The sequence below is a fragment of the Procambarus clarkii genome, chromosome 13 (genome assembly GCF_040958095.1).
Source record: "Procambarus clarkii isolate CNS0578487 chromosome 13, FALCON_Pclarkii_2.0, whole genome shotgun sequence".
NCBI lineage: Eukaryota > Metazoa > Arthropoda > Malacostraca > Decapoda > Cambaridae > Procambarus > Procambarus clarkii.
In genome coordinates, this window is record NC_091162.1 from 21,019,641 (window position 1) to 21,045,450 (window position 25,810).

The 25,810-nt window shown below is 42.6% G+C and overlaps 1 protein-coding gene across 1 annotated transcript in view; it reads right to left on the reverse strand.

Moving 5' to 3' along the window:
• Nucleotides 1-24,599, reverse strand: part of LOC123757244 (synapse-associated protein 1) — a 42,249-nt gene extending 17,650 nt beyond the window's left edge. Inside the window, exons 1-4 of the mRNA XM_045740758.2 lie at nucleotides 24,417-24,599; nucleotides 20,730-20,869; nucleotides 15,756-15,886; nucleotides 8,735-8,881 (exon numbers count right to left, since the gene is read on the reverse strand). Of these exons, the coding sequence (XP_045596714.2) occupies nucleotides 8,735-8,881; nucleotides 15,756-15,886; nucleotides 20,730-20,869; nucleotides 24,417-24,584 (586 nt within the window). The 5' untranslated portion in view covers nucleotides 24,585-24,599. The remainder of the gene's footprint in view (nucleotides 1-8,734; nucleotides 8,882-15,755; nucleotides 15,887-20,729; nucleotides 20,870-24,416) is intronic.
• Between the last annotated feature and the right edge of the window lie 1,211 nt (nucleotides 24,600-25,810).

A 25,810-nucleotide genomic window follows, 5' to 3' on the forward strand; every position in this document is an offset into this window, starting at 1 on the left:
GAAGGGGGAGGGGGGGGGGGGGGATTGGGAGTAATGGGGGGGAATCATAGGCGACATATTTTGGCCGCAATAGGGCGAGGAAGTCTGGCAAAATTGAGGCGTTGACAGAGTAGGCGTTGACAGATTAGGCATCGGAGGCGGTCAACTCCACCCGAGCTGTCAGGTGGGAATTGCCACAAAGATATTATTACCTAATTATTTCAAAGTGTCTGATTTTTTCTTAGTTTTTTTTTTTACAGTAATATTATTCAATAGTGTGTAGTGTGATATATTTATATAATAAAATATGTGTGAACTATCGCTATACTCAAAAGTATTGTGATCATATTAGTGATTCAATTATTATGTTCATAAAACAATAAACAAATAGTTTTGCTGTTATTACAGCATAATTATTTCATAATTATTACACTATGTACACACGTTATATATAAGTATCTGTATGTTTTGTTCACCACAACGAACTACTAAGTTGATATAGTGAGTCAAAACAACAAAAGTGGCCGCCACACACCAGCCAGCAAACGAAACGATGCCACCGTCCCCCTCTCACCAACATTCCTCCTCCCACCATACTGGTTTTGCTTTTATTACACTATGTACAGATGTTATATATAGGTATCTACATATTTTGTTCACCATAACTGTACAACTATGCTGGTATGGTGAGTTCAGACAATAACACGTTGCCACACAATCAGCTGAAGATCTTTTGGTGCACCATGCTGCAATCTGAGAGTACCACAGGTGTATACACCTTGTTCACGCAGCTTTTCACTTAATTGAACCGAGTTATCATAGTTATCCATGTATAAATGGTAACCTTTGCTCTTCAGTGGTTCAATCAAGCCCAGAACCGTTTGAATCGTTGTCTTCCCAATTCCTGCACGCACTTCAAAATCATAGATGTAACCAGTATGTGATTCAGCCAGCATGTACAGCTTTATTCCATACTTATCGGGTTTATTTGGATTATAAATCTTGAAAGCTAGACGGCCCCTCCATGACAATGTGCCTTCATCCAAACACAAATTTTTCTAAGGAATGTATAATGTTTTGGATTTTTGTGAGATATTCCATGAATGTTCTAACTTTTAGTCTTTCTTGATTGTCTTTGGGAATGGCATTATTGTTATAAGTATGAAAATCCTTTTAAATCAATTCATATCATTTCACAGTCATAGAAGTATTGAAAGAAGCTACATGCCACAATTTACCTGTTTGCCAATACTGTACATTTTCATCGTTGGCAACTTCATAATGTCCATCAACACTGTCAGTCCCAAATATCTGGCAAGCTCTTTTATACTCACTTCATCCCACTTATTGTTCAAGTTGTCAGAAGCATTGGACAAGCTTTGTGATGCATACAAGTTTGTTTCATACACCATAAATTTCAGCAAATCTCATGCAATGAGTAACTGTAAAACTCCCAGAGGAGTGCTTGGTACTGGAACAGTCAAGTTTGGTGTTCCAGTAAAATTGTCTACAAATGGTGCATTGCTGTCAGTAGACCAGGCTTCACAAGAACTGGTGCGTGGGGTACATGCGGTACAAGTTCTAATAGCTGGTCCTGCACATGTGGCTGTGGCGGTATCAACATCAAAATCATCACTTCCCCTCACTTTCAATTTCATCCTCACCTGCTGTTTCAGTTTCACTATCTACATTATTGTTACTTTCGTCACTTTCAAGATAAGAAAATTCATCAACTAAATCAACTATACTTTTGGCAAACACTACTTAGCTTCTCCCTCATACATGTTATATATGCTTTCATCCTGGAATAGCACTGTTCTTGATCACTATCCATCTTGGAGTAAATGTAGAGTGTATAAAGGCAGTAACAAATATAACCAAGGAAAAATAACCAGAATGGGCACACATGTTAGATGCAAGATGTGGCCACAGCGGTCACAAGATTTCAGACAAAAACAATGAGCCTACGGCAGCAGGCGGTGCCTTGATGCCACACATGGGCCATAACAGAAAATGGGAAGACTTTGGTGCAAAGTTTAAAACACATCCCATAATGATCAGATAAAAAATGGAATTTTAACAAATATATTAATTTTGGACGCTACATATGTCCCCGCCAGACATGTGCAGAGTTATTTGTGGATATCAACTCCGTCCCAGGAGGACAAAAGTGTTAAATGGATGGAAACCTCCAGAAGGATGAATCTGAGGAACTCAAGGACTCCAAATAAACCCTTTAGGGAGCTGAACCCATATCACTCGTACAGGAAAGAGGGAATGCGAAAACCCCGTACCCTGCAACAGACCCTGCAACAGAAAACTCTCCGCAGAAGAAACAAGAGTCCACGAGAGATCAAGTAGGGTCCAACAGCCCATGTCAGGCCTGGGAACCACAGCTGAGCAGAGACGTCATCCACGCTAGAGACCACCCAAGATAGAGAGGTGGAGTCCAAGGGAAATGCTTCAAATGTTGGGCTGGCTGATAAGAAGACCCAGAAGCCTCAGCAGGATCATCAGGCTCAACTGCTTCTGTACCAAATTTGGAAAGGGCAAACTCCAAAGATGACCAGGCCACATTCTGAGCTAAACCTTGCCCCAACCCCAAAACCCTCGGATAATTTGGGCTGGTAGTAAGAGGGGAAGACCAGAGGGAGGGTGCACCTCACCCGAAGGGAAAGGAAGAGGTGCAGATGGAATCACGGTTGAATTAACCAACATCTCCAAATCCGAGTCCCTTAACACCAACTGGGGCAGCTCTGAGGCATCCAACTAGACATACAACCTAGGCCTCTGCAAAACAGAATACCTCAAGCATAAAGCACTCACTGCCTGAAAACCCTGAACATCACAAGGGTTTGTAAGGTCAGTAATGTGTGGAGAACAAGTCCAACATGACTCTGGGTCGAGTGTGTTACCGACCCAGCAGACAGCACAGCAAAGGTAGAAGGTATGAGCATCACCCCATGTCACAGACGATACACAACCCCCGTACTCGCACATGTCAATCTTGAGGTTATCTTGAGATGATTTCGGAGCTTTTAGTGTCCCTGCGGCCCGGTCCTCGACCAGGCCTCCACCCCCAGGAAGCAGCCCGTGACAACTGACTAACACCCAGGTACCTATTTACTGCTAGGTAACAGGGGGATAGGGTGAAAGAAACTCTGCCCATTGTTTCTCACCGGCGCCTGGGATCGAACCCAGGCTCACAAGTCCAGCGTGCTGTCTGCTCAGCCGACCGGCTCCCAGGGAGCAGGTTTAGCAGAGGATATCCATTGAACAACCGAACCTGAAGGGGTTTCCAAGAGCTTCAGAGAATGGCCTAGTAGCGATTCCGAGCATTGGGATCGCTACGCCAGAACCCTAATAATAAAACAGATCCCCCTGTTAGCAAGAAGGGAAGTCTCTCTGTACAGAAAAAAGAAAGGAACAATGTCATATGGACAGGAGAACGGGTATAAGTAGGCCAACCCAGCTCACCGGAGGCTGAGAAGGCTGAACTTGGCATGTCTTGGTTAGGTTGCATGATCCCCAGTGCCAGCCAAAATTTGCACCTGAACTCTGGAAAGACAGAAAGAAAAAAATGGACTTTTCTAGGAAGAGGACTACACAAGAAAGGAAGCCCTTCTAAGGGAGTGAACCATGAACACCCCAGGGAAGAGAACCCTGACAGTGAAAGGGCAGCACTAGTGAGCACAGAGAAAAAAACCTTGTGCACATGCAGTTCAAAGCGCCCTATACTCCTAACTCTTACAGCACAAACATGTTGGAACAGCCACATAATAAGGCAAAAACCACCACTTAGCTGAAGCAGAACATGGGAGCCAGAGCAAAAGAGAGAGGGCACCACACGCTCTCACTATCAGCAAGAACCAACGGTGGAGCAGCCGGCTGACCCGGTCTGCTTACCTCCCCCATCAAACACGGTGGGGAAGGAGGGGTGAACGAGCTTGCACTAGTTTCATGAATTTTCTATTGTTTATATTGCTGTGGAAATTCTTTTGCTGATTTTGAGGCATCAATATTTCCTTATAACCAGAAGTGGTCTGTTTTGTTTTGCTGCAGTTGTGGGTGCTTCCCTGGTGGTGGCAGACATGATTAACCCTTAAACTGTGCAATACATCATATGATGTGTTGAGTAACTGTCGCAAAATTGCGCACCACATCATTTGTTTTGGAGTACCGAGCAAGATTTAAAAGTCCCGTGGCTACACGGGGTTCACATCTGCTTCCTAAGGGCACTTGTAAACAGATGCCATTTTTTTTTTTTAAATCGTGGGCAACATTCCCAGGTGTGAGAGCCTCAGTACTGAGTGAGCCACCAAGGCTGGCACATGCAGCATGAGCTCACAGCAATGCTATTCAGCTTGTGACCACAGCATCGCCTAAAAAATAAAAAATATACTGGTAACGGGTATTATTTAGTGATGATAGTACAGTACTGTATTACAGAAGACCCCTGACTGATAAAGTCCAGGATACTGATAATAGCAGGATTGTTGGGATAATTTGCTCTCTGCATAGTATTGTGGGAGGAGTAATGTTGAGGGAGGGAAGGTGGTGGCGTCATCTGCCGAATTTGTGTAATTACCTAAGTGTAGTTACAGGATGAGAGCTACGCTCGTGGTGTCCCATCTACCCAAAACTGTCATATAACGCTTTAAAACTACTGACGGTTTTGGCCTCCACCACCTTCTCACTTAACTTGTTCCAACTTTCTACCACTCTGTGAAAGTGAATTTTCTTATATTTCTTTGGCATCTTTTTTTAGTTAGTTTAAATCTATGACCTCTTGTTCTTAAAATTCCAGGTCTCAGGAAATCTTCCTTATCAGTTTTATCAATTCCTGTTACTATTTTGTATGTAGTGATAATATTGCCTTATTTTCTTCTGTCTTCTAGTTTTGGCATATTTAATGCCTCTAACCTCTCCTCATAGCTCTTGCCCTTCAGTTCTGGGAGCCACTTAGTAGCATGTCTTTGCACCTTTTCCAGTTTGTTGATGTGCTTCTTAAGATATGGGCACCACACAACTGCTGCATATTCTAGCTTTGGCCTAACAAAAGTCGTGAACAGTTTCTTTAGTATTTCGCCATCCATGTATTTAAAAGCAATTCTGAAGTTAGAAAGCGTAGCATAGGCTCCTCGGGTGATAGTTTTCTATCTAGAACCACCCCCAGCTCTCTTTCTTTATCAGAATTTTTTTTAAAGATTTCTCACATAATTTATAGGTTGTGTGGGGTCTATGTTCTCCAATTCCACATTCCATAACTTGACATTTATTCACATTAAATTCCATTTGTCAAGTGGTGCTCCATATACTTATTTTGTCTAGGTCTTTTTGAAGGGCATGACAATCATCCAAGTTTCATATCCTTCCTATTATCTTAGCATCATCAGCAAACATGTTCATATAATTCTGTATTCCATCTGGTAGATCATTTATGTAGACAATGAACATCACCGGTACAAGAATTGAACCCTGTGGTACTCCACTTGTGACATTTCTGCAGTCCAATACATTGCCTCTTATTACTGCCCTCATTTTTCTATCGGTCAGAAAATTTTTCTTCCATGTTAGAAGTTTACCTGTCACCCCTCCAATATTTTTCAATTTCCATAACAATCTCTTATGTGGAACTGTCGTAAGCCTTTTTTTAGGTCCAGATAGATGCAATCAACCCAACCATCTCTTTCCTGTAAAATCTCTGTGGCTCGATCATAGAAACTGAGTAAATTTAATACACAGGATCTTCCAGATTGAAAACCATACTGTCTGTCTGATATATAATTTCTCTTGTGTTCTACCCATTCAGTTTTTATTACTTTTTCCAATATTTTGACTATTACACTTGCCAATGATACAGGTCTATAATTGAGGGGGTCTTCCCTGCTGCCACTTTTATAGATTGGAACTATGTTAGCCTTTTTCTACACATCTGCTATGACTCCTGTAAACAGGTATGTCTGAAAAATCAGCTGAAGTGGAATGCTGAGCTCAGGTGCAACCTGTTACTGTCTGCACTCACCATACCAGCTTAGTGCTTCGCTATGGTGAATTCAAATGTAGATACTTATATATAACATGTATAGTGTAATAACAGCAAAAGGAGTGTGATGGAAGAAGCCATTTTGGTGAGGAAGGTGGCATCATCGGCATGACTTGTCATGCTGCGTAGAGGGTGGCCACTATGCTCTTTGGGCATCATACCAGCTTAGTTGCACAGTTATGGTGAACAAAACATGTATTTATATATATAACATCAGTATATAGTGTAATAACACCACAAACAATATAGTTGGAGGAGGAATATTAGTGCGTCTGACCTTGAACCAGTGAAGGAGGGAGGGAGCATCAGCTGTGTGTGGCAACCTGTGTCGTCTGAACTCACCATACCTGCTTAGTTGTACAGTTATGGTGAACAAAACATGTAGATACTTGTATATAATGTCTGTATATAGTGAATAAAAGCAAAAACAGTATGATGGGAGGAGGATGTTGGCGAGTGTGGTGTTATTGAGGGAGGGAGTGGTGGCCAGTGGCTGGCTGGCTGGATGGCGGGGCGGCCACTACTCGCTGCTTTTTGACTCACCGTACCAACTTAGTGATTTGTTATGGTGAATAAAACATGCAGATACTTATATATATAACCTGTGTATATAGTGTAATAACAGCAAAACTATTTGTTTACCGTTTTATGAAACATAATTGAATCACTGATATGCTCACAATACCTTTGAGTATAGCGATGGTTCACACATTTTATTATATAAATATGTCACACTACACACTATTGAATATTATTACTGAAAAAAAAAATTCAAAGACATTGAAATAATTAGGTAATAATATTTTTGTGGAAACTCCCACCTGACAGTTTGGGTGGAGCTGACCACCTCTGATGATTACTCCGTCAACGCCTCACTTTTGCCAGATTTCCTCGATCTATTACGGCCAAAAAATATTACCTACTTTTTTTTTTCCCCCTGTGATCAGGGAACACAAACACTTTTATAAGACGAAATATTTGTTTGATTTTTTTTTTGTGCCTGGCGAGTGTTGATGCCCTTAAGGCCCTGAGCAGCTTAAGGGTTAAAATTCCCTGACAATTTTATCATACTGCCACTGCTCCTGCACCTCTTTAGAGGGGACCAGGTTCTGACTTATGGTCTCCAGTAGGCCTAAAAGAAGTCCATGATTGATGGCACTTAGTACTTTGTTATTGTATCAGCACTGGTGCTTCAGGGAGCCACAAGGGTCTTCCCGCAGAAAAATATATATGGAGACAGACTGTCTTCTTGGAGACAGATCTATATATTTATATTTTATTTCTTTTTACTTTGTATAATCCATACATTGCTTTGAGTTGCATGTGAATATCTAATCTGTAGAGACTTATCTCAATGAAAATATATCAATAAAATAGTCTTTTATCACTACAAAAACTGCATAGTGTAAATAAATAAAATTTTAATTGACGGTCATTGATCCCCAGTTACAAACTTGAATGTCATCCAAAACTTGTATGCAGTATGCTCTACAATACACATGAACCAATATACATCATTCATATTTCCTAAGATTCCCAAAATTTTACTCATCATGTAACAATTTACCCAAGGGCCACTAACACACTAGTGGCCTCGTTGAAGTTACCACTACACCAGTCTCCATGGTGTAGTGGTAAGACACTCGCCTGGCATTTCGCGAGCGCTTTGTCATGGGTTCGTATCCTGGCCGGGGAGGATTTACTGGGCGCAAATCCTTAACTGTAGCCTCTGTTTAACTCAACAGTAAAAGTGTGTACTTGGTTGTAACAACGATTCTTCGCGGTGGGGATCGTATTCCAGGGACCTGCCCGAAACGCTACGTGTACTAGTGGCTGTACAAGAATGTAACAACTCTTGTATATATCTCAAAAAAAAAAAAAAAAAGAAAGACAGGAGCTGTCAAAGTTCAGATTCAGGTGGCTTGTCAAAGGTCCTCCCCCATTTGTCCTGATTATTTTTTCAAGCTGGACTTTAAAGCTCAGCAGAGTTTTGGCATTTATGGCTTCAGCGAGTAAGCGGTTTCATGGATTTATAACCCTGTGGGCAAAAGGCATCTGTTTTCAATCCTACATGGTGTCTTGTTGAACTTTAAACCGTTACTCCCTGTTTGCGTTACATTTGACCTTTTAAAGAAGTTGTGCTGATCAACATCCTCCAAATTGTTCAGTATTTTAAACATTTCAATGAGATCAGCCTTATCATATCTTTAGCACTCTTAAAACATTTAGTCATACTATAATTCATTTCATTTGATATTTTAATTTTATATTATCCTCACACTCTTGGTGCCTTTCACAATCCCACTTCTTATCTCAATAAAATCCCTCACCCGCTCAATTTTTAAGACATCTCCCCTCATCAAATTTCATCATAAACGTTTATACATTAAAATATTCAACTACCGTATCATGATGCATGGAAAAATACTGTAAATAAATACAGTTCAGTACTGTAGTTCTCCAAAAGACTTTTGGAGTCAAGGAAAAGGAGCACTTAAGAATGTATCTACAGTTGCAATGACCCAGTTTTTAATGGCATAACACAGAAATTACTGGTCAGACTGAAACGAGGTCAGTACTCCCCAGAACCGCCTCAAGGTAAACTCGAGGCACAAACTCATGAATTTCTATAAAAGAAGCTTCCACCAGTATCAAATATTTTCCTGGCTCACACCATATATTTAATTAAATGAAACCTCTGAAGCTTACCTGAGGGTTTGGTGAGGTTGGAGATCCCTCGCTTCACCTCCTCCAGGTCTTTGGATGATGGCTGGAAAGAGTCTGAGACAAACTCGCTCTCTCCTCCATGACTAGGGCTGTCTGGGTGGTCCACATCATCATCCTTACCCTTTGTTCCTGAGGAGATATTTACACTGAAAAAACCAAATGCAGTTTGTAGAAAATTTCAACTTCAAGGGACCAGGTTTTGTAGATTTGCATTTTTCTTACGGTTGCTTACGCCTCTTAAGAATTTGCAACCATAAAATGATGATAGACTTGCATTTCCTATATACAGTACTGAATATCCTCTGTGCAACCTCTCACAATTTAGCAAGTCAGGCAATAAGACATTCTTTCTACTATCATTCCTTTGCTCAAGATCGACTAACCTCCCTTTACCCCCCCCCCACACACACACACACAAACACACACTTTACTCTCTTAATTTCGCTCTCTAATCTTCTACTTCAAACTAGTGACAAATATTTTTGTCTCACTGCACTTGTACACAAAAAACTTGGGAATTATCTGAAAAATCAAGCATTGAATGTAATGAAACACCCTTTTCTAGGGGGCCCTCGGTAGCTTTACAAGCTGAAATCTGCTACAACCAAGCTTTAGCCCAATGCACCATTCCTTTGAGGCTCGTTAGTTACCTACCAGAAACCATGGGCCAGATTCACGAAGCAGTTACGCAAGCAGTTACGAACCTGTACATCTTTTCTCAATCTTTGGCGGTTTTTAACAATTATTAAAGTTAATAAGCTCTGAAGCACCAGGAGGCTGTTTATAACAATAACAACAGTTGATTGGGAAGTTTTCATGCTTGTAAACTGTTTAATAAATGTAACCAAAGCCATCAAAGATCAAGGAAAGATGTTCACGTTCGTAAGTACTTGCGTAACTGCTTCATGAATCTGGCCCCAGGATCAGAATCTGATTTGCACTGTAAGGTGAGGAAACAGAAGATGAGATATTGACCATAAAACTAGGAAACCCCACCAAAAAAAAAAAAGGTGAAAAAGTTTTCACAATATATACTATATAGTGTACAATATTTTGTATACTCAAAATCCACACAGTAAGGAAGAACTTGAACAAAATTAGGAATTCCCTGATAAAACGAGATAAACAATCATTATTGCACAGGAAATATCCTCCCTGTGATGAGCCTGACCACCAACAGATGACAGCCCAGGTCACCTGAGGCTTCAGCCAGCCTGTTCCTTCACCTTAGAGCTGCCTGTGTAAAACATCATAACCCCATGGGGAAGAAAGAAAAAGGGCAAGGTATGCTACCACACAAATGCCAACTACACTGTGGAAGTGCAGTCCCCAGAGGGCTGACTCAGGTAGAGAAAGAGAGGGCAGCTGAGCAACCCCAAACCAGACCCAGTCCAGCCAGACTTAGGGCACATGGCACAAAAGACACCAACTAGGACATCTAGTTCAGCGGGCCCCAACCTGTGGTTTGCAGGGAAATGTTCGTGGGCCGCAGAAAAATCTGGACATTATTTTCATTTTATATGTTTTATTAATAATAAAACAAAAATAATATTCTAAAAAAATTCTTATATTCTGAATGTATTATTTTATTTGTGTATTGTTTGTGACAGTGTACCGTATTTTCTTAATCTTTTATATTTAATGGCATCAAATATTTTGACTTTAATAACTATCATTTCTTGTTTGATTTCAGATTCAAATGCAATAAACCCATAATGAGTGAACAAAACAGCAAAGGAATATTTTGCATTTCTTTAGTACAGTACTACAAAATATACTATAGCGAATGATAATAATAACAATAGTAATTTGTGTACTTGACTTAACTGTGAGCTGATCAATGATTCAGAGCCTCCACAGTCCTCATCAGCCACCATTAGCAAGAACATTCCAAATGAAAAGCAGAGAAGTAGAAACTCAAAATATCAAGAAAATATGATTCAAACTACATTCTTGAAATTTAGATTTATTCAAGAACCTGGTAGCGAGCTGCAACCACGGTCACTTCGAGTTGTGTGTTCAGAGTTTATCCATTGATGCCATGAAATCAACAAAACTCGAAAGACACTAGCAATCAAAACACCCAGATTTAGCTAGGAAACCACTTGAATATTTTAAAAAAATGTGTGAAAATGTGCAAAAGCAAGTAATTTCTTTAATAAAAATGACTGTTAGAGATAAGTCCTTATTAAAGGCTTCTTATCTGATAGCACTTCAGATCGCGAAAAAGCCATATGCGATTGGAGAAGAATTAATTAAGTACGTTACAAGCTGTGAAGAGGTTTTGGGAAAGCAGGCTGTCCAGACACTGAAAGTAATTCCTATGTCCGCAAACACTGTCAACCGCAGAATTGAAGACATAGCTGAAGATATTGAAAATCAAGTAATAAAAATGGTGAAGAATTCACCATTTTATTCAATTCAACTTGACGAATCAACAGCTGTAAGTAACAAGGCACTTCTGCTTTGTTTTGTGAGGGTTGAATGTGCAGGAGAGTTACAGGAAGAACTGCTGTGTTCCCTCAACTTGCCGGGTGGAACAACTAGCACCGAGATTTTTAAAGCACTTAATAGTTATTTCTTGGGACACGGAAATGAATGGAAAAAATGCATTGGAATATGTATAGACATGACTGGACATCTTTCAGAAATTGTTGCAAAGGTGAAAAATGTTGGTCACCCAGACATTTTTGTCTACACACTGCATTATACAGCGTGAGCAACTTGCGGTGAAAAATGTCCCCAGAACTACATGAAGTATTATCAGATGTTATTAAAATTATAAATGAAATTCAACACTAAGTGCTCAATTCTCGAATATTTGAGGCACTCGGTGAAGAAATGGGTTGCCAGTATACTCACCTTCTTCATGCTGAGGTGAGATGGCTGTCGAGCGGCAAAATACTAACTCAACTGTTCACCCTGCGTGAAGAAGTCAAATTATTTTTCAAGCAGCAAAATAATCCAAAATTTCAAGAACTCTCTTTTTCCGACGATGAGTGGGTAGCCAAGCTTGCATACCTGGCAGATATTTTTTGCTGTTAAACTAAACATATCCTTGCAAGGGAAACCAAAGGACGTGTTCATACTACGAAGTAAAACAGATACTTTTCAAAATAAAATACAGTATTACTGTGGCAAATGCAGTTGGCTGAAGAAGATCTGCAAATATTTTCAAATTCTGATGAATATATGAGAGAGAAGGATGTCAACTGGCAGGTAGTAACCATTGTTCAACAGCACTTACAATCACGCAAAGAATCATTTGCTCATTAAAACCAAAAGAAAGAGGATCCCAGAAGTGGCAATATGTGGATAATAGATTCATTTGCAGCAAACAATGAAGATAGCAATTTGAGCAAAAATTAAAAAGAAAGACTCGTCGATCTATCATCCGATGACAGTCTCAAAGCTAAAATCCAATCCTCCTTATCAAGACCTCATTTTTGGCTCTCCATAAAGCCAAAAGGTGTGTGTGCCAGTCACTACTCGTTGCTTTTTGACTCATAATACCAACTTAATGGTTTGTTATGGTGAACAAAATATGCAGATACTTGTATATAACCTGTGTATATAGTATAATAACCGACAAAGTATTTGTTCACTGTTTGATGAACATAATTGAATCAACACTATGCACACCATAATTTTGAGTACAGCGATGATTCACTCATTTTATTATATAAATATATCACACTCCACACTATTGAATAATATTACAACAAAAAAACTACAAAAAATCAATCAGAGACATTGAAATAATTAGGTAATTACTGTATCTCTTTGTGGCCACTCCTGCCTGACAGCTGGGAGCAACAGATCGTCTGGGACGCACACCGAGTCAGCACCTGTTTTTTGCCAGACTTCCCCGCCCTATAGCAGGCAATATATGCCACTTACGATTTTTTTTTATTTTTACCATGATCAGAGAACACAAATTAACAGGTTTAGAAGAAAAAATATATATATTTTTTTTGGTATGTACCTGTGGGTGACAAATGCTAATTAGCCCTGAGCAACAAAAGGGTTAAAAATAATTCATATTTTTTAATTCATATAAAAAGTCCGTGATATTTAAAATTATGAATTTAGTGGTCCACGAGGTTTGAAAATTGGCGACCGCTGTCCTAGTTGACCAATATGCCAGAGCAGGCCAACTGGAAAAGAACTAGAACCCTCGCCAACATACACTCTGGATGACTGAGGGCCTAAAGGAGTCAGTCACTGAGTCTGCCAAAATGCAGATCCTCTGATGATGAAGACATTGGAGGACCACCAAGACAATCTGGGAAAGATTTGGGGGCCAGAGAGAGACACCAAAAGGCAAAGCTTGAAAAGGGTAGAGAGATGCCCCACTCCAAACCACAGCCAATCCTAAACTCAAAGAAAAGGGATGGACCAAGAGGCATCCCAGAGGTCCAGAGAAACAAGCAAAGTGATGCCAGAAACAACCTAGCAAACCTGGTTTAAGGTAGATAACCAAAATGTGGGACAAGGAAAGACTCCATGAAGAATAAACTTGTCTAACAAAGTGTTGCTCCTAAGAAACCCTCCAGAGTATGGGAAGGAAGTGGTGCATCCTCAATAAGGATGGAGTCACAGCAGGCACATTCTCTATGAACAAGACAAGAACAATGATGTGGAACAGGGGCATAAACTTCATAGCATACCCTTCAAATACTAGAGAGGAAGGAGGATAAAAACCACTTCAGGACCTTGGGATGCCACCTGAAATGTCCAGGCAGCCAAGGACTTGGTGGAACAAACCTCACACACTGCTAGACCTGTGTGAATGTTGAAAATTGTCTTGTGGCCCCCTTCCACCATCACAGCACAGCTAATGAAGCACCACTCCAGCCACAGGGTATTAGTGGTGGGATGAGATAGCTTGAATTGGTTCACATTAACAGGCTCCACAGGAAAAGAATAAATCCTTGGGGAGAAGAACAGCTCCAAGAACCCCATCAAGCAGGTATCTCATGATCTACCCAGAACAAAGGAAACTAGAGGAGGCAGATCTTTGAGGTGGTAGCCCACAACCCTTCAGAGCAGGTATCTAGTGAGGCACAGGGTTACACAGGCTAACTCTAGAGAAGGTAACCCTGGCCACAGTCAGACCAAAATTGAATTTTTTGAAACATGCAATATGGGTGGTATAAACAATCAAGAAGCTTAAATAAAAATAAACAAAGGAACATCCCCTGGCAGAACCAATGTTCTATGGACTTGGCTGAAAGCGGGAAGATATTGAGGGGCTCTGCAGATGTCGCCAGGCATTGAGCTGGTGACAGCAGGCAAAAACTGTAAGAGGGCAGGCTGATATAGGCCTCAGGTAACCTGGGATACCATCTGGGTGGTGGTCAGGTGCATCAGTTAGGGTATTTTCCTGATGGGTTTTGCCTTGTTTACCTTGGGGTTCCTAATTTTCTTAATGCAATTGCTTATTTTATTGTACCTATACTATCTGGTGTGCTTTCCTCATTTTTGTAGATGATCACTGATCCCCTGCTCCCCCTCACCTTGTAGAGTGACCCAGATTGTGGTAGGTGGCAGATGGGTCTCAGAAGCCTGTGTGTTGGGCTAATGCTTGGAGGACCAGAATTAAGCTCAGAATTACAGAGACTTTTTTCAAGATATACTCTACTAGAATAAATTTAACAATACATATATCAACAACTGCTGGCCACTCCAAGTGACAGCCTTTTAGATCAAGTTATCACAAGATAAGCCTGGTACTAGGCCAAACTACAGGAGTATAAGAACTCTCAGAATAAACTAATGAAAAACTACAGGTAAACAACCAAAATGTATTCAAATACAGTACGGTATTATTAACTACTGCATTGTGCATATATTCGGATAATGTTCAAACTAACCCCAACTGAACACAGTATGATACTCATATATTGTACTGCATTGCATATACATACTGTAATGTAACATGTTTCTATCTTCTTGGAAAAAACTCCAGTCATAATATTATTATAAATTAGATTCCAATTTTTAAAGTCACAGTGTAGCTGTTTTCGCATAACTTTGTAAATGATGATAAACACAGCATTTGAATAATTCAGCATATATAGTCAAGTGACTATTTCATTCCATTTACAGTATTTCTGTACAACTAACTGTACATGCCTTCTATCATGTGCATCAGTACACATTGTACAGGTCTTCTTATTTACACTTGTAATGCCTTGTTCCCACTGGGAATTCTCCTTCCTTGAGGGGGGTAGTCTTGTGTGCAATCTTCTACTTTCAAGTGTTAGGCTCTTAAAGGAATACTTCAACATACATTGAAGAACTTTACAGAATGGTCTGGTCATCCATTAGGTGAAGCAATCACCAACTGCACTGAGAATAACAATACAGTATTGGGAAATGATGAGGAAGTAATGTAAAAGATAAAGCAATGATTAGGAGAAAAAGACGAGAGGCAAGGAAGAGACACAAGACAGAATGAGAAAGTATCGAGGACAATGTTAAAAGTAAAAAAAAAAAAGTGACAAAATAATGTCTAATTTTGTCCATATTTCTTGAAATTTAACTTTTTTTTCAATACTGATTCCATATGCAACATGTAATATTTGCATGAATACTTTTATTTTCAGACATCCCATCACATAACTATCACAATAAAACACACATTATCCATCATCATATTTAGCACTGAATGTGCACACACAATTATACAAATGAAAGCATTGTGCACAATAGTTTTTTCAAGATAAATAAATTAGAATGTACATACGTAAATTTATGAATTTGATATGGTTTTTTGTGCTCTCTTCCATTCTGCCTCTCTCTTACCCCATTCTGAGCATAAGTAAATGAACCAAACAAATTATGTCTTGTAAGAAAGAAAGAAAAAATTTTTGCCAATTTACATAAGTACAATAAAGTGCCTGGATGACTAACACTGCTTGAAAGCTACATAGGTACAGCACTGCATCAACATTAATTATTAATATTAAGTCATAGTAGTGCCAAAATCCATATATACCCTTATCTCCATCAGACGTAGTCTTGCTAGCAGCATCCACACCTTCCCTCTCCAGAGATGACAGCTCTGTGCTCTGCCTGATGAGCCCAACACGATAAAAGTAGTTCCTCCAGAAGGTCTCTTCATTGATCCTGTCAGATACATATTGTCAACAGTGTCATTATCACTTGAGAACTGTTGCCAAATATAAAGACTAACATTGACTCAAGAAACATTCTAAAATATATGTAACTTCTGCAAATATGTCATGTATAAGAGGGCACCTACATCCACGCAGCATCATAAACTTATTAAAAGGTATGTGATAGAAAAATCACAATATAAATTCACAAGCGATATTAAAATACAACAAGTCTAGAAACGGAAGAAGGAATTATCAGGATTATTTACTAGGCAGCATAATGAATATACAGCAAGACAAATGAAAATAAATAAAATGCAATATAAAAAAATACTGTATGTGTCATCAGTAACCCTTGCTGTTGCAAAACCATAGAAATGTACAGTATATTATTTCCATCAATTAACAATGGCAGAACAGTACATGTACAAAAAATTAAAATGGGATATAATGGAGAACAAGGAATTAAAAATAACGATAAAAGTAAAAGAAATTATAAAAAAAGCTAAGGTATCTGAAGCTAATAAAAGAAGCAAGGGTTTATGTAAGGGTTTTCATATTCAGTAAGTCATATAATCAAAAAGGTAAACAAAAATGACTGGTCACATAAATTAATATCAGTAAACAAATTAATAACCAAAATTTAATCTTACTGTTGCACACTGGTAAGAGGTAAGAGCAACAATTGTGTTTATTAAAATTCCTGCACACCAATCATGTAATTATAGAACTGACAAATTATGTATGTGAAAGGGTATGAAGAGAATAAAGACAAGAAAAAATGAGAAACGAGGAAGTGCAGTAAAGCGTCTGGTGGGCTAGTAAATGGGAAGATAAAAATAGACATAGGAGAATGTTAAATGGTAAAGAAGAGAATATCTTGAGAAACTAGCAAAAAGAGATGTTAATGTCAACACGAATGGATTGTGTGAAAGAGTGCAAGATAGCCTGCCAACCATCTGCCAATTGACGCATACATCAACGAAGCTCACATGTGAGGAAACTGCACGTTGTCGAGATATACAGTATGAAGAGTCAAAGATGCAGGAATAAAGAGGGTGAAAGACTGTCAGAAGATACAGATATTTTAACAGCTGAGATAATATTTATGTAAACTAGATGAAGCCTTTTTTCATGTGCATGTAGAAAAAGAAACTGAAATGAGTGTGAATGTGAAGTGCTTTAAATGATTAATCAGTTTCTATACTTATGATGTGTGATTGATAAAATAAGTAATGTGTGAAGTCAGAGTTGACAGTAGGCTCAGTCATGGAAGGAAAATGGCTGGTGCAGTGGGAGAAGGAACGAAAAAAAAAAAAAGGTTGCCAGTAGGCCTAACAGGAGTGACCCAGTAGTGGGGAGCCAACCCTGTGAGATAGCTTCAGAGAGCCACCTGCTCTGCAAACACAAAATGTAACTGGTCCTATTTTCCATTTCTTACAACTTGTAATAAAGTTATTACATCTTGGTATGACGTTTTTATGATGTATTAAAATGTCGATACAACTTGTTATATTGGTTGTTACAACTTGTTAGGTGTTAAAACTTGTTCGAACTTTGTAGCAACGTCGTAGTTTCGTTGTGTGTTCGGCAGGTGAGCTCTACCCGAAAGAGGTAAAGCTTTTTTTTTATAAATAGAGCAGTGCATAGTATATTATTTCAGCCTAACATGCCTATAACTGTACTGAAGTTATCGTGATAATTATAAGTTGGTTTCTGGTGCGATTCCTCAAGAGTAAACACAGTAATACAAATCTACTGAGAAAATGTCCCCACATCTGGGAAGAGGTTTATGGAGACCTTAGTGAGGAAATGTATCCAACTGAGGGGGAGTAGAAATAGCCTAAGCTACTCTACCCCTTTGAGATGTATTTCTTTCTTATCTCAATAAACATACTTGAATCCAACTACAGGTAAATTTAAGATGAAAGTGAGGTGGTATCTGTGACATAGAGAGTCTTGCTGAAGACTGTGAGGATGTATTAAAAGTTTTTCTATGAGCCACACACATAGGCTACATAGTGGAATAAAACATGTATGATTTAAACAAACAGAAAAAGCTATACAGTGACTTTTCCACATCACTGTTACAAAACCACACAAATACTGAGATGAATATTGTATATCCTGATGTCTCTTGATCACTGCTATCAATACTGTAAGATGTAAATACAGTATTTTAGTATTCATGTATTAACTGTTTAACATTTAGCATTAATACAATACTTTTGTTTTAAAAATCCATTATTCTCTTTTTTGTTACATATTAATATTTATCAGTGTATTTCCATATTTATATTTATCAGAGAATTATTGGGAAATATAAATATATTGATAAATAAACAACCATAGACACCCTCCCTGCAGTTGACTCGAACCCAGAAAGTACAGCTGTTCGCGCAGCTGCCATAACTGGTACGCCTTAATTGACTACATCACTCGGACCCTTCAAAAGGGATGGAAATTTCGGATTATTTCCGCATCAATCTCCATCCCCCGAGGGCACCAGAGCAGTGTGTGATCAAATCTACGTTTTTCATCAAGTAACTGCATTAACTTTTACTTTTTGGGTTCGAGTCAACTGCAGGGAGGGTGTCTATGGTTGTTTACCAAAAAACTTGCGAGTTTATGCAAGTATATTGTTGTGAATAGAGACACGCATTCTCTCTGTTAATTATTGCAGTTACTTGATGAAAAACGTAGATTTGATCACACACTGCTCTGGTGCCCTCGGGGGATGGAGATTGATGCAGAAATAATCCAAAATTTCCATTCCTTTTGAAGGGTCCGAGTGATGTAGTTGATTAAGGCGTACCAGTTATGGCAGCTGCGCGAACAGCTGTACTTTCTGGGTTCGAGTCAACTGCAGGGAAGGGTGTCTATGGTTGTTTACCAAAAAACTTGCGAGTTTATGCAAGTAAATTGTTGGATATTGATAAATATACATACAGTACAGTATTTATATTTATCAGAGAATTTTCGGGAAATATAAATATTTCCCGATAATTCTCAAGTTACTGTGCAAAGTACAGAGCAAAAAATACTTGGCTAATACTGTAAAGTATTTATATATTTTCTTGTTCAGACAGAAAACATGCATTTACTCTAGTAATGAAAAAATACAAAGAAACATGAAAGTTTAAGCCAGATTTTACCCCTGTAGTACACAGTGATACTTGCAGTGTACACTACATGTTATTTTAATGTTGTCTTGTCTCTTAAACAAGACAATGTACACGGCATGTGTTAATATCCTGTCTTTCCTCTTACTTTAAACATGGTAAGTTTGAGTACTGTACTCAACTGTAAAAAAGTCACTTCTCTCTAAAATTCTCATACAACTGTATTTCCAGTACCCTAACATGAGGTGAAACAAATATACAAAATATTACAAAACCATTGTTCATATATTATTTATATCTAAATATAAGCAAAGATGTTTTAGCATTGCTATAATAGAACTTTTAAAACATCACAATACATAACCTACAATATTTAAATTTCTTATGTAAATAAATTATTGCCCTTGGAAAATATCCTATTTTCCTCGTTTAGGTCATTAAGAAAGTAACAGGCAGCACCATTCCATGCAGTCTTGAAGAAGAGCATCTCTTTAGATGTGCAAATCACTTGTACATAACATATATAATGCAACATTCTTAAACAATGATAAGATAAAAGAGCCGAAATAGAAGGAAGAAAAGAGCTATCATCGCTTATCATATTTGTTTAGATAACAAATTCTCTCAGAACAAACTGTACTCTAAGGTTTTGTTGGAATGCCACTCTCTATCAAACCTGGTTAAAATCTGATCACAACTGTTTAAATTATTGAAATACTGTTGACCAGACCACACACTAGAAGGTGGAGGGACAACGAGGTTTCGGTCCGTCCTGGACCATTCTCAGTCGATTGAGTTGCGAGTTGTGAAATCGACTTGAGAATGGTCTTAGATGGACCGAAACGTCGTCGTCCCTTCACTTTCTACTGTGTGGTCTGGTCAACATACTTCAGCCACGTTATTGTGACTCATCGCCTGCATATTGCAATACTGATCCTAATCCTCACCTCTTATGATGTAAGTAAATATTAAATACTAGTATGGCTGAAATTTTCTAGTACAGTAATCCAATTTGCAATGTCTCATACTTTGCTTATTACTAAATTTTGTTGCAACCCAAGCATACTGTATTGAAAATTACTGTACTAAAAAAATATCAAGGATTCATACATATGTACAAATGAAAGAGACATAGACATGCAGCGCAGTTTGTCTCCCCTCTCCAGCTCCACTGCAAGTGATGGTAAAATCAAAACAATTGTTAAAATTATTATATCAAATAATATTTAAGATTTCATTTTGACAGCTTCAATGCTTCAATGTGAAGAATAATATCTGAGGCTAAAGATAAATACACAAATATAAAAATGATGGAGTTTTGAAGAGGATAATGGAGATGCTGGAATTGAAGCTTTACTTATCTCACAAGTACTAGCATGGCTTTAATGTTCAGTTGCCTCTCATAATAAGTATATGAAATATATGGCTCACCCAATATTATTCCCACATACAGTTACAAAAATGAGTTTCAAAGTAATGCATGTTTGTGACGTCAATATAGAGAGCAATATGGAGACAGAGTGATACTCAGAGTACTGTATCACTTGGTGTCTCAGAGTGACCCAATATAAATCTTATAAATCCAGAAGTAATTAGCATGCAAAAGCATGAGTATCACAATGTATCTGTTCATCCAATTTGCAAGCAAGCAAAACAAAATTTACCTCTCAAAGTATTTTTTTTTATTATTATAATTCACAAGATAACGGTACGAGCAAGGAAAGAGCTTACGTCTTGGGGACCAGTTCAAAGCGCATCTTCTCCAGGTTAGGGTCAGCAGCGAGGGTGGCCTGAGCAACAGGCAGGAAGGCCTCCAGCTCAAACTCGAAGCTCACGCCAGTAGGAGGACTACGAACAAAGTTCCGTCGATCCTGCAATGAACACTGCATTAACCCCCACAACACTATGTAATGTAGTATGTTAGTGGTACATTAATTCTGAATAAATAGTAAGATGGTGCTAAGTGCTGTATTTTTTTCATCAATGGCATATTGTAAGGAGCTAAGCAATAAATTACTGGGGCTTTGGTGGCTATGTGTGTGTGTTTAAGAGACAGTATGTTTTGAACAAATATAAATCATAGATTGCACTTGGACACCAATTACCGTGATAATGTAATTAACTTTACAGTTTCAGAGGAAAAATGTATTTGAAGATTTATGAACAATATGGCCACCAAAACAACTAATCTTTTAAGTTTTAAGAAGAAAATTTGCAAATTAATCATAAAGGTGGGGATGTGTAGCCCCCCCCATGAGGGGTGTGGGCCCCCCCATTCCATGAGAGGTGGGGATGTGGAGCCCCCCCATGAGAGGTGTGGACCCCCCCATTCCATGAGAGGTGGGGATGTGGAGCCCCCCCCCATGAGAGGTGGGGATGTGGAGCCCCCCCCCATGAGAGGTGGGGATGTGGAGCCCCCCCCCCCCATGAAAGGTGGGGATGTGGAGCCCCCCCCCCATGAGAGGTGGGGATGTGGAGCCCCCCCCCCATGAGAGGTGGGGATGTGGAGCCCCCCCCCATGAGAGGTGGGGATGTGGAGCCCCCCCCCATGAGAGGTGGGGATGTGGAACCCCCCCATGAGAGGTGGGGATGTGGAGCCCCCCCATGAGAGGTGGGGATGTGGAGCCCGCCCCATGAGAGGTGGGGATGTGGAGCCCCCCCATGAGAGGTGGGGATGTGGAGCCCCCCATGAGAGGTGGGGATGTGGAGCCCCCCCCATGAGAGGTGGGGATGTGGAGCCCCCCCCATGAGAGGTGGGGATGTGGAGCCCCCCCCATGAGAGGTGGGGATGTGGAGCCCCCCCATGAGAGGTGGGGATGTGGAGCCCCCCCCCCCCCATGCGAGGTGGGGATGTAGACTCGCCCCCCATGAGAGGTGGGGATGTGGAGCCCCCCATGAGAGGTGGGGATGTGGAGCCCCCCCATGAGAGGTGGGGATGTGGAGCCCCCCCATGAGAGGTGGGGATGTGGAGCCCCCATGACAGGTGGGGATGTGGAGCCCCCCCATGAGAGGTGGGGATGTGGAGCCCCCCATGAGAGGTGGGGATGTGGAGCCCCCCATGAGAGGTGGGGATGTGTAGCCCCCCCATGAGAGGTGGGGATGTGGAGCCCCCCCCCATGAGAGGTGGGGATGTGGAGCCCCCCCCCCCATGAGAGGTGGGGATGTGTAGCCCCCCCATGAGAGGTGGGGATGTGGAGCCCCCCCCCCATGAGAGGTGGGGATGTGGAGCCCCCCCCCCATGAGAGGTGGGGATGTGGACCCCCCCCCATGAGAGGTGGGGATGTGGAGCCCCCCCCATGAGAGGTGGGGATGTGGAGCCCCCCCCCCCATGAGAGGTGGGGATGTGGAGCCCCCCCATGAGAGGTGGGGATGTGGAGCCCCCCCATGAGAGGTGGGGATGTGGAGCCCCCCTCCCATGAGAGGTGGGGATGTGGAGCCCCCCTCCCATGAGAGGTGGGGATGTGGAGCCCCCCTCCCATGAGAGGTGGGGATGTGGAGCCCCCCCATGAGAGGTGGGGATGTGTAGCCCCCCATGAGAGGTGGGAATGTGTAGCCCCCCCATGAGAGGTGGGGATGTGGAGCCCCCCCAAGAGAGGTGGGGATGTGGAGCCCCCCCAAGAGAGGTGGGGATGTGGAGCCTCCCTCCCATGAGAGGTGGGGATGTGGAGCCCCCCTCCCATGAGAGGTGGGGATGTGGAGCCCCCCTCCCATGAGAGGTGGGGATGTGGAGCCCCCCCCCCCCATGAGAGGTGGGGATGTGGAGCCCCCCCCCATGAGAGGTGGGAATGTGTAGCTTCCCCCCATGAGAGGTGGGGATGTGTAGCTCCCCCATGAGAGGTGGGGATGTGTAGCTCCCCCATGAGAGGTGGGGATGTGTAGCCCCCCATGAGAGGTGGGGATGTGTAGCCCCCCCATGAGAGGTGGGGATGTGTAGCCCCCCCATGAGAGGTGGGGATGTGGAGCCCCCCCCATGAGAGGTGGGGATGTGTAGCCCCCCCATGAGACGTGGGGATGTGTAGCCCCCCCATGAGACGTGGGGATGTGTAGCCCCCCCATGAGACGTGGGGATGTGTAGCCCCCCATGAGACGTGGGGATGTGTAGCCCCCCATGAGAGGTGGGGATATGTAGCCCCCCATGAGAGGTGGGGATATGTAGCCCCCCCATGAGAGGTGGGGATATGTAGCCCCCCATGAGAGGTGGGGATATGTAGCCCCCCCATGAGAGGTGGGGATATGTAGCCCCCCCCCCCCCCATGAGAGGTGGGGATATGTAGCCCCCCATGAGAGGTGGGGATGTGGAGCCCCCCCCCCATGAGAGGTGGGGATGTGGAGCCCCCCCCCCCATGAGAGGTGGGGATGTGGAGCCCCCCCAAGCCCCCAACCCCCACCCTTCCGTGAGAGACAGGGTGAGGAACACGGAATATTTTGCATGTACAGTATTCCTAAATAACCTGAAGTATACGAAATCCCCCCCTTGGATCAATGCGGGTCACTTAATGCCTAACACCGCCAAAGGTTATGAAGTAGCTTGCCTTCTGTGGTCCAACACAAGCACTTTTATTATCAAGATAATGCCAGATGCCATTCTCTAATTATGTCGGTGAAGTCATCACGTAATACATGGTTGTGAACCCGTCCACAGAGGGAGCTCCACTGATCAGTATCAACCCCAAGTGTTATCATTGTCTAGTAAATGTCCGAGCACATTCTTACCTTAATGCTAGGCTGCCAAACAAGAACCTAAAATGATTGGAAATTGGCTACTCGGCTGCTTCACATGCCAATTTCTAGACATTTTATTTTGTATTTTTGTATTTTTTACCCACAGGTGGGTACAGGAACCGGTGGGTACTTCTGACTCTGGTTAGCAGGCTGAGAGCTGTCCTTACCCATAGCGAGCCCTACCCCATTAGTTTTCCCTGTAACACAACCTGCTAATAAATGGCTAACAACCAGATAATAAATGGCTACTAACAGTAAAGGGTAAACAGCCCCTTTACTGCTGTGTGAACAGGAGTAAACAGTTAAGGATTGGTGCCCAGTCAATCCCTGGTTCCTGTTATGAATATGTTCTATATATATGTGTTTCAAGTTTAAAATGACTGAAACGAGAGTTATGTATTTGTGATCTCATAATACTGTTAAAATTACCATGAGGAGCTAGAAATAGATCCACACGGCAAATACTGAGCCTAAGTAATCGCACAGGAAGTGCAAGTATGTTGTAGGGCGGAGTGTGAGACACTGATCAAACCCAGTCACAACACACTAATACACGACTCATAACTGGGGGTAAAGTGCAGGAACTTTATACAGCACAAGTGTAAAGTGTGCACTTGTGCATGGTGTAGTGGGGTGGATGACTGGGTGCAGGTGCCGGGGTGGTAAGATGGTGAGTGGGAGGGTGGAGGGACTCACGGTGGAGAGCGCCAGGATCTCCTCCTTCAGACTGTCTTCGTCAGGGTAACCCACCCAGGGCGGCAGGGCCTCGCCGCCCTTGCCACCCTTAGCCTTGATGAACGCCTCCTGCTCCTTGTTGAACTCGGTCAGCAGCGTCTGCAACACAACCAACACACACATTACCATCACACCAATAACATCAGTAACAAATTAATTATATTACTGCAGCATTACCATTACTAATACTAGTATTATTAAGCATGTTTATATTATTATTTAGTAGACATTTATTACGCACCCCACAGCCATCCTGTGGGCGGTGGTGGACCCCCATGCCCATCCTGTGGGTGGTGGTGGACCCCCATGCCCATCCTGTGGGTGGTGGTGGACCCCCATGCCCATCCTGTGGGTGGTGGTGGACCCCCATGCCCATCCTGTGGGTGGTGGTGGACCCCCATGCCCATCCTGTGGGTGGTGGTGGACCCCCATGCCCATCCTGTGGGTGGTGGTGGACCCCCATGCCCATCCTGTGGGTGGTGGTGGACCTCCATGCCCATCCTGTGGGTGGTGGTGGACCCCCATGCCCATCCTGTGGGCGGTGGTGGACCCCCATGCCCATCCTGTGGGCGGTGGTGGACCCCCATGCCCATCCTGTGGGTGGTGGTGGACCCCCATGCCCATCCTGTGGGTGGTGGTGGACCCCCATGCCCATCCTGTGGGCGGTGGTGGACCCCCATGCCCATCCTGTGGGCGGTGGTGGACCCCCATGCCCATCCTGTGGGCGGTGGTGGACCCCCATGCCCATCCTGTGGGCGGTGGTGGACCCCCATGCCCATCCTGTGGGCGGTGGTGGACCCCCATGCCCATCCTGTGGGCGGTGGTGGACCCCCATGCCCATCCTGTGGGTGGTGGTGGACCCCCATGCCCATCCTGTGGGCGGTGGTGGACCCCCATGCCCATCCTGTGGGTGGTGGTGGACCCCCATGCCCATCCTGTGGGCGGTGGTGGACCCCCATGCCCATCCCGGGGGTGGTGGTGGAGCCCCATGCTCATCGCGGGGGCGGTGGTGGACCCCCATGAACATCCCGGGGGCGGTGGTGGACCCCCATGAACATCCCGGGGGCGGTGGTGGACCCCCATACCCATCCCGGGGGCGGTGGTGGACCCCCATGAACATCCCGGGGGCGGTGGTGGACCCCCATACCCATCCCGGGGGCGGTGGTGGACCCCCATGAACATCCCGGGGGCGGTGGTGGACCCCCATACCCATCCCGGGGGCGGTGGTGGACCCCCATGAACATCCCGGGGGCGGTGGTGGACCCCCATACCCATCCCGGGGGCGGTGGTGGACCCCCATGAACATACCGGGGGCGGTGAAGGACCCCCATACCCATCCTGGGGGCGGTGGTGGA